Source organism: Cryptomeria japonica, chromosome 9 (assembly GCF_030272615.1).
Source record: "Cryptomeria japonica chromosome 9, Sugi_1.0, whole genome shotgun sequence".
In the NCBI taxonomy this organism is placed as follows: Eukaryota; Viridiplantae; Streptophyta; class Pinopsida; order Cupressales; family Cupressaceae; genus Cryptomeria; species Cryptomeria japonica.
This window is the reverse complement of record NC_081413.1, coordinates 705246861-705257339: the sequence shown is the minus strand read 5'-3', so window position 1 is coordinate 705257339 and position 10479 is coordinate 705246861. Positions and strand designations below refer to the sequence as shown.

At 35.7% G+C, this 10479-nt stretch overlaps 1 protein-coding gene across 3 annotated transcripts in view; it reads right to left on the bottom strand.

Annotated features, from left to right (window-relative positions):
• Positions 1-1395: 1395 nt before the first annotated feature.
• The window catches only part of LOC131073917 (peptide chain release factor APG3, chloroplastic), a 195186-nt gene continuing 186102 nt past the window's right edge, over positions 1396-10479 (bottom strand). For 2 of the 3 annotated variants that reach the window (XM_058010428.2, XM_058010426.2), the window contains 2 exons: positions 1838-1958; positions 1396-1642 (listed from right to left, as the gene is read on the bottom strand). In XM_058010428.2, coding sequence (XP_057866411.1) covers positions 1851-1958 — 108 coding nt within the window. In that variant the 3' untranslated portion in view covers positions 1396-1642; positions 1838-1850. The remainder of the gene's footprint in view (positions 1643-1837; positions 1959-10479) is intronic. The other variant, XM_058010427.2, reaches the window with a different exon arrangement.

Genomic DNA, 10479 nt, shown 5'->3' with positions numbered 1-10479 from the left:
CCACAAGCAACTGTAACTCCGGATGTTGAAGAACCTGCTCATTTTCCCAAGTAGCATCATCTAATGGTAAATTTTACCATTTAATGAGATATTCCCTGATTGTCCTATTCCGCAAATGCCTGTCTCGAGTCTCCCAAATCACTTCAGGTATCATTGCTAATTTTCCCTCCTCATCTAGTGGTGGTAGATTCTCTGAAACTTTCACTTGTTGGCCCAAAGCTCTTTTGAGACAAGATACGTGGAACACATTATGTATTCTTCTTTTGGTCGGTAACTCTAATTCATATGCCACTGCACCAACCTTTCAAATTACCTGGTACGGCCCATAAAACCGAGACTTCAATTTCTCAGCCCCACTACACTTGAGGGATGACTGCCTATAGGGTTGTAGTCTGAGATACACCAAATCTCCTATGTCAAAGTGACACTCAACATGCTTCTTATCTGCATAAATTTTCTGTTGATTCTGTGCACATTGCGAATTTTCCTTGTTGTCAATATATCTTGGCATTCCTGAAGTACATCACGAGATTTGGGTACATTACTCTGATCAAAAGTAAGATCAATAAAAGATAGTGCATCATACCCATATAATGCTTTGAAAGGAGTCATACCGATAGATATATGATATGTAGTATTATAGCAGTATTCACCCAAATATAACCAACAACCCCAAGCTTTCTGATGTCCAGACACATAATTACGAAGATATCCCTCAATCCACTTGTTTACTATTTTTGTCTGTCCATTGGTTTGTGGATGATAACTCGTACTGTGATTCAACTCTGTACCTGTCAATCTGAAAAGTTCCCCCCAAAATATACTCAAATCTGCTATCTCGATCACTGATTATATTTTTTGGTAAGCCATGTAAATGGAACACCTCTCGAAAGAATAGTTCTGCACGCTGAACAGCGGTGAATTTTGTAGTCATAGATAAGAAATGTGCAAATTTAGTTAATTTATCAACCACAACAAAAATGCAATCCTTACCTTGAGATCGCGATAGGCCTGTAATGAAATCCATTGATATACTTTCCCATTTCTGTTTTGGTATAGGTAATGGCTACAATAGACCCACCAGATAAGTATGCTCTACTTTATTTTGTTGGCAAGTGATGCATTCTTTGATATAACGAAGGACATCATTATTTGGTCCTTTCCAGGTGAATCTTTCTCTTATCTGTCGGTAAGTTTTGAAGTAGCCGGGATGCCCTGTTAAAGGAACATCATGCACTTATTGGAAGATTGTTTCTTTCAACTTCGATCCTGGAATCAAGTAAATCATGTCTTTGTAATAGATAACATCATCTACAACCTTATATTTATCATCTTGTGTATTACCATCTAGCAAATCACAGGCAAAAGAATCCTTAGAATATTCAACCAGCAATAAAGATTTCCAATCAGTTGTTACTACAGATAATGCATTTATTTCAGGCCTTCTAGATAGTGCATTTGCAACAACATTGTTTTTACCTTTCACATATTCAAATTCGAAATCATAAGCTTGGATCTTACTGATCCATTTTTGCTGCCTGTCATTCAAGTCTTTCTGTCCCAAAAAATATCTCAAACTCTTATGGTCACTTCTTACTACAAATTTGCCACCAACCAAATATTGTCTACATTTTGCCAATGCCTGCATGATTGCCAACATTTCTTTGTCATAAATAGAATAAAATCTCTCTAGATTATTAAGTTTCCTACTTTCATATGCTATAGGATGTTTATTTTGCATTAAGACTGCTCCTATTCCTTCACCAGATGCATCATATTCCAAGACAAAAGGCTGATTAAAATCTAGAAGCGCGAGTACTGGGCAAGAACTCATTACCTCTTTCAGTTTCTCAAAAACTTGTTGTGCCTCCTTTGTCCATCAGAATGCCCCCCTTTTTGTAAGATCTGTCAACAATGCCCCGAGCTGTGAAAAACCTCTGACAAATCTTCTGTAATAACTACATAATCCAAAGAATACTCGTAAATTTGTAAGATTTCATGGCGGTGGCCAATCCAAAATGGCTCTTATTTTTTCCTAATGAACTTGTACACCTGTAGCACTGATCATATGCCCTAAATACAAATTTTTTGTCATTCCAAATTCACATTTAGAAGCCTTTGCATAAAGTGATTGAGATTCCATAATACCAAGAACAATATCAATATGTTTCAAGTGATCTTCCCAAGTTTTGTTGTAAATCAATATATCATCAAAGAAAACTAGCAAATATTTCCTCAACTGTTTGTTAAAAGTATGATTCATGCAAGACTGAAATGTTGCCGGAGCATTTGTTAACCCAAACGACATAACCAAGAATTCATAATGACCATAATGACAACAGAAAGCAGTTTTATGGATATCTTGATCTCTTAACTTAATTTGATGATATCCTGACCTCAAATCAATTTTAGAAAAATAAACAACACCATGTAATTCATCTAACAACTCATCAATTCGAGGAATTGGATACCTGTTTTTGATTGTCTTCTTGTTAAGAGTGTGGCAATCTGTACACATGCTAAGAGTCCCATCCTTCTTTTTTACGAGTACTACTGATGATGCAAAAGGACTAGAACTGGGCCTGATATGCCCCATATCCAACAATTTCTTAATTGCCTTTTCTATTTCATCTCTAAATGTTTTAGGATGTCTGTAAGGAGTTGTGATAACAGGTTTGGCACCTTCTTCTAATTCAATGGTATGTTCAAAATTCAAATCCTCTGTCAGGGGGAACTCCTGGAGGTATATCACTAAAAACCAGATTATGTGAATCTAATACTTTCAACAAATCATCTTGATAATGTTTAGATTCAAATCCTGATACCTTGTTGGAAATTAAACATTGTGACAACCATGCCACATCTCCATGTTTGAAAATAGCCTCCATTCTTTTAGCACTAACAATCCTGGGAGCACCGTTAGACATACCCCGAAGCACTACTTTATTATCATCAATCTTAAAAGAAAATTCCAATCTTTTAAAACTCTAAGTGTACTCATCTAATGTTTCCATCCATTGAATGCCCAAAACAACATTTGTATCAGCCAAATCAATCACATAAAAATCATCAGTAACAGTATAATTGCCAAGAGTAATATTCAATTTAGGAGCTTTATGAGTACTTGATAAATTAGTTCCACCTGCTACTCTAACATCAAAACCTTCATGTTTTTCAGTTTGCAATCCATGATTTTCCACAAGAGTTGCATCTATAAAATTATGAGTAGAACCACTATCAAGCATGACAACCACACGCTGCCCATTCAAAACTCCTCTAACTCTGAAAATATTATAATGAGGTGTCCCTATCATAGATGCTATTACCCCTTCTCTATGTTTAGTACATGTCTTTGATTCTATGTTCTGTGATGCAAGTTCTATATTAGGTTCAACATTCTCTTCATCGTCACTATCTGACATAACCTCAATGTAATGAATTTTTCCCTTTCCCAAACATCTATGTCCTGGCTGCCATGATTCTCTACAGCTGAAACATAAATTTTTTCCTTCTAAGTTCTTCTCTCTCCTCTTTATCTAACTTGTTTTTAGGGAAATTATCTTTATTGAAAAGTTGTTTGTCATTTTCAGGTTTAGGTAGTGGTGCTTTATTAAAAAATTTCCCTTTTGAAGATGGTTCCAATTCTCTTGCTCTTTTAATAGTTGTTTGTAAAGTAGGAGGGTTCAAGGACTTAACCCAACCTTTGAGTGAATCAGACAATCCATCTATGAATATCACAATTTTATGTCTCTCTGAAATTTTAGTTACTAAAACTGCCAATTTTTCAAATTCAGAAATGTAGTGTTCAACAGTTCCAGATTGCTTAAGCTGAGTTAAATCTTTTAGATGAAGTTCAGGATCTTTAGAGTCAAATCTATCAATAAGTTTCTCAGTGAATTCAACATATGTAATAATCTGATTATGACCCAAAGTTACTTGCCCATGGTGTCAACATTCGTGTGCTACACCATCAAGATGTAATGTTGCATATTTGATTGCTTCATCTTCCAACATAGGATTTAATTGAAAGTAGGTGTCTAGTTTCTACACCCAAGCCCTAGCTGCGGTTTTCCTTGACCCATCAAAGTAAGGGATAAACATCTTACCGATTTTCCTCTGTAATTCACTGTTATTCCCTCTCTGTCCTCTTGGGCTATGTTTCATTCTGACATCCAAGTACTCTCTAAATGTCATTGTTGACCTAAAATCATCCCCTGATAATAACCAATCTTGGTGTATCTCACCCTGTAATTCTCTAATTGTCAGTTCATTTTCTAGTTGCACATTCCTAACAGTGAAAGTTGGCATAAAAGGTCTGGTTGTTCCTGTTCTTTCTGGCTGATTATTATTGACAAAATGCTCATCTCTACCCCCATTGTTTGCCCCAAGATTATTTCCATTATTTTGATGTTGATTAATGAATTGGGTCATTAAATTAGTCATTTTGTTGACATTGTCTTGCATATCTTGTCGACTTCTAATTAAAGTTGTTATGAGATCCCTATTGTTTTTTGGTTCCCCCATACTGTTTGTTTCAAAAATAATCTCTTCGTCAGTTTTAGTATGGTTGTCCTCAATCTCAAACTGAATAGAAGAGCTACCTTGTGCTAAAGGAGAGTTTTGATATCTGTTTTGTCGGACCCTAGTATTCCGAAAATTATAATTTCCCTGGTGCATACTCAGCTGTGCATAAAATGTTCATGAATTTCCAACTCTAGAAAAAAAAACACCCTACATGCTGGCAAGATTTCTAAGCTCTAATACCACTGTAAAATTCCTTAACTAAGAGCTAATTGCAATATATGTCCAGGTTAAAACAGAAACATATTATTCAACACAGCCAGTGGATTATTGGCATACCAATTAATAACGTTAAACAATATTATTATTCATTCGTACATTCTCAGTTTTACTTCCAAACTTACTGGTAAACATATCATTTATTAACAGAGAACATGACATTCATTATTCAAGGAAGTGTATATCAAATGATTGTTTATTTCACCAGGACATGAGTTAAAGAATTTCTTTCATAGTGCACCTGATATTTAAGCAATGTTTGTTGATGCCATACTCGTGGAGTCTTCATATATTCACCGAAGGCAATGTAGAAAGAGATATCCACAACAACATGATTCACCCGAGCTAAATACCATCGAAAATCGATTTACACGGACCGGTCTATGTTACGATATCACCCTAGCGTGCTACACATTCATTATCCCTTCCATTTCCGCTTTGGGGAAACTATGAACTTCTGTTACGGCAATAACGGACCATACTCTTCATCCTGATATCGGGTCACTGGGCCACAGTGGGTAATACACGTTGACGTCGTGTTTTAGGTTTCAAAACACGAAATGTGTGTGAATGTCGCCGCTATGCCATACTTATAATGCACGCATTTGCAGACTTGCGTGTAGGAATGCGCTCCCCACAACACACACCAAAGGATTTGCCAACAATATTGCACTTTGCTTTTTCAACGATGATTCTTCTTCAGACTCAAGCAACCAATAGGTCAGTTCACTGACTGACAAAAGGCTGGTTAATCACGTGATGTGTAATAACACACATAGGAATCCAATCTTCTCTTCCCTGCATAATCCTTCCATCTGACGCCATCCTTTTATTTACCAAACAAGTTGGTTTTATTTCCTACAAGAAACTAAATAATAGTTAAGAACTATTAAGTAGATAGTTACAGTGTTTATTAAAATGCTTTAATAATAGGAACATGTAATATTAATTATTTATATTAATGAATGGGATATTAATATAAAGTAATTAATATTATTTCAAATTTAACGTTTGGCAACTTATTTATTAGGGGACATTACAGCATAAGATCTACTCAAGATGAGGATGATATTATAAACCGACATTTAATGAAAGGATTTTATTAAGTTCTTGTCGTTGATCCAATTGAAGATGAGATCACTAGAGGGGAGGCTCTAAAGGGCACTTAGTTACATTGAGGGGGGAGTAGGGGGGGTGAATTAGTATAACAACAATCTTTTACTTTTTCAAAACTTAATTAACCGCAATAGTCTTATTTCAAAACTTAATCATCCATAGAAATGACACACATGCAAGATTTAGCAATAAGGAACACAAGATGATTTATGTAGAAACTATTACAGGAGAAAACCATGACAAAATATTGCTTATATAGATCTCCTTGTAGACAGCAACCTACTTTATTAACAACACTTCTTTCGTAGGCACCAATCAACAAGAGACATCAATACACTACAATTGGACATCAACCTAGCAAGAGACACCAATCTCTTCCAATGAGAGGCACCAACCTCCCGATCTTCTTAATTATAAGGCACAAACCTCCTAATGAACAAACATAATAATTTATTTGTGACTTCTTAGATCTATCCTAAATCACCTTCAAAAACTGCTCACCGCTTCACCAAAATTTTCCTTCAAATATCTGCAATATATCTACTCAGAAATCCGCAATTTGATCTTCAATAATATGCTTATAAATCTGCTATATAGCTGCTCCAAAACTCTCATTTTTCTGCACTTAAATCTGCTATGAAATCTGAAAGGTATTCAATTAATTGCTTGCATTCAAAATACTTTGCAACAACACTTTATGTCTTCACAAAGGGCACGACTTCATGAAAGAAATCCATTTTGCAAAGGATGCAACTTTTGTTTTTAAATGCACCTCTTCACTCAACCTTGGTCAGTACAATAGGCGTCAACCCCTATAAATTATATTTATTTTCAAATTCAAAAACTCCAAAATAGGGTGCTACAATAAGGGGTGTCAGCCCTATGATATAAACATTTATTTGCAATTTTTAATTTACTCCAAAGAGGTTACCAAACTGCCAAGGGTCAGCCTAGGCCAATTCATTGAAGTCCAAAGGGAAAGAATGCTAGACATGGATCGGCCAATGTAGGAAACTATAAAAAAATATTTATGCAATTTAATATTTAAAATGCTTCTTCTATTTATCTATTTGGGTGCTAAGATAAATCAACTACATAATTTGGCCCTTCAACATCAATCTCCAACAAGCTCAAGATATTAAAATAATTAAAGAACCAATTACAAAGTGTTGTTAAAGAATATTATATATCATTGTACTTCTAAACAATTTGTTAAACCTAAGTCCAAAGTAGTAAAGCTTACATTATAATATAATCCTACAAAGACATTCCAAACTAAATTACTTCCCATTTTCGCAAAATCACAAAGATGTCAATTTTGTTCATTTTGGTGCTATTTTGGTCTACATAGGGTCTCGTGTCCCTAAAGATATAAATGTTGTATATCACTTAGCTGTGTATGAAGACACGAAACCCAATATGAAATGCCTGTCAAATATCTTCTATGTTTAGGCTAAATGATAATGTTATATGCTTTGAATATTATCCAACTATTTTAGTTTATGCCCAAGATAGAGGATGTAAAGAGAGTATGAATCCCTTGATTGTTAGGGATTATTTTCATTTGTTTATGGCTTAGAAATGCTTGGAAAATTTTAATTATGTTAATTTGCAAATCCAATCTTTATAATATATGATGAATAATAATCATCCAAGAATCGTGGAAAATCTTCCTTATGCTAAAAGGCTCAATGTGTAATAGGCTGCCCTATTAGCTGCTAATTTTCCCTGTTAACCTTGCTGTTGGTATTTCTTCAAACAATTAGCAGGCAATTATTAAAGGTCTGATTTTATTCTTTTTTTCATGTCCCCTAATAAGTTTCCCTAATAAGTGATCACGTGTGTATAGAATATTAATTATTTTATATTAAGTTCCCATTCACTGATATAAATAATTAATATTTATAAAATATGTCTTTTTGTTTAAGATATGTATTTTTGTTAGCCGTAATTAGTCTAACTATTACAGGAATTCAACTAATTTTTGTGAATAAAAGATGGGCTCACGATAGGAGGAACAGAATTGGATTTATGAAATAACTCAGCAGAAGTTGATGATCTACGGGCTGTCAACGGAGGAAGATATTTCCTTTCGCCAGCTTTGCTCTGGCCTATTGGAACTATGAAATAGTGAATTTGTGAAGAATAAGTTATTGGCCGAATCACTATTTAAATACACATCTCGGGGAACCCAACAAAAGATTGGTGGAGTAGCACGCACATTCCAAATCGTTCCTTGTGTTCAAGAGACACACGAACTTCACATCATTTCCCGTAAATTGCAAACTGTGTATGTGTCAGAATATTGGCGGAGTGGCGCATAGGTCTCAATTCCTTCTATCCTTCCGTGTATAGAACGGCTTGCATTCTTCAGTCGTTCCCCCATGTACAGAAACAACGCGAACTTCATTGGTTTCCGAAAGACCCGATATCGGGTGAAGTCTCTATCAAGATGGTTTCCTTCAGCGGTGTCGCATGAGTCTACAAACCCCAGGGTGGGCATGACCAGGATGTGCTCCTGCGGTAATGGAAAACCCTGCCTTAAGAATTGGTTGCAGTAAGGGAGACGGGACCAATCCCCACACGACCAGTTTCAAAGATGCAACACATATGCGCGGAACAACGACCATAGTGCAAGTGATAATGGAGTCACCTGTTTTTCGTGATTCACAGTAGACTTCCCAGATAGCTGATAGCCACCTGACTGGGCGCAAACAATCTCTGCAGTTTCAGGTGCACCTTAAAATACTCCTTAAATGTTGAATACTGAATGTCACTAAGTACTGTTAATAAATCTGAAGGTCAAATTGGAAATATTTGTGTTGAATTCTCAAACCCATAGGCAACGGAATAAGTTAAACATTACATTTCCTGTGCACACTGGACACAAACATTAATTTACAGATTAGCCTAGTAAGGAATTTTACAATGGTATCAGAGCACTAAATCTTGCCAGCTTGTAGGGTACTTTCAGAAAAATTTAATGCACAGCTGAGTATGCACCAGGGAAATTATAATTTCCAAAATATTAGGGCCCGTCAAAACAGATTTACAAACTCTCCTCTAGCACATAGTAGTACATCTATTCCGTTTGAAATTGAGAATAGCCACATAGAGACTGACGAAGAAATTATCTTTGAAACCAACATGGGAGACCTAGATAATAATAGGGATCTTTTGGCTGCATTAATCAGAAGTCAGCAAGATATGCAAGATAATGTTAACAGAATGACCAATTTGATGACCTAGTTTATGGCCAATAATATAAATCAACATCAGAATAATGGAAGACAGAATAACCAAAATCAAAATAATGGGGGAAATAATGGGGGTCGAGATGAACAGTCAGTCAACAATCAACCAGAAAGAACAGGAACAACTAGACCATTTATGCCCACTTTTATGGCTAGAAACCAGCCACCAGAAAATGAACCAACAATAAGGGAAATACAGGCAGAAATACATCAGGATTGGTTAGATTCCGGTGACGAATTTCGATCAACAATGACATTTAGAGAATATTTAGATGTCAGAATGAAACATAGGCCAAGAGGACAGTGGGGAAATAACGGTGAATTACAAAGAAAAATTGGAAAAATGTCCATTCCTTATTTTGATGGTTCAGGTAAGACAACTGCTCGAGCTTGGGTGCAAAAATTAGATACATACTTCCAATTAAATCCTATGTTGGAAGAAGAAGCAATTAAATATGATGCGTTACATCTTGACGGTGTAGCACATGAATGGTGGCACCACAGACAAATAACCTTAGGTCATAATTTGATAGGCACTTATGTTGAGTTCACTGAAAAACTTATTGATAGGTTTGATTCTAAGGATCCTGAATTACACCTTAAGGATCTAACTCAACTTAAGCAAACTGGAACCGTTGAACAATATATTTCCGAATTTGAAAAATTGGCAGTCTTAGTCATTGAAATTTTTGAAAGGCACAAGATTGTGATATTTATAGATGGATTGTCTGATTCCCTCAAAGGGTGGGTTAAATCCTTAAACCCCCCTACTTTACAAACAACTGTCAAAAGGGCCAGAGAATTGGAACCATCTTCTAAAGGAAAATTTGTTAACAAAGGACCACCTTTTAAACCGGAAAAAGACAAACAACCCTTCAACAAAGATGATTTCCCTAAAAACAGGGTAGATAAAGAGGAAAGAGAAGAGCTCATAAGGAAAAAACTATGTTTCAGTTGTAGGGAAGCATGACAGCCTGGACACAGATGTTTAGGGAAGGGGAAAATTCATTATATTGAGGTCATGTCTGACAGTGAGGATGAAGAAAATGTTGATCCTAACACAAAACAAGCACCATCGAACACTAATTCAGAAAAGGGTACCAAACAAAGAGAAGGTTTAATAGCATCCATGTCAAGAACCCCACACTATAATATTTTCAGAGTTAGAGGAGTTTTGAATGGACAACGAGTAATTGTTATGCTTGATAGTGGTTCCACACATAATTTTATAGATGCAACTCTGGTGGAAAAATGTGGTTTGCTGACTGAAAAACATGACGGATTTGATGTTAGAGTAGCAGGTGGAACT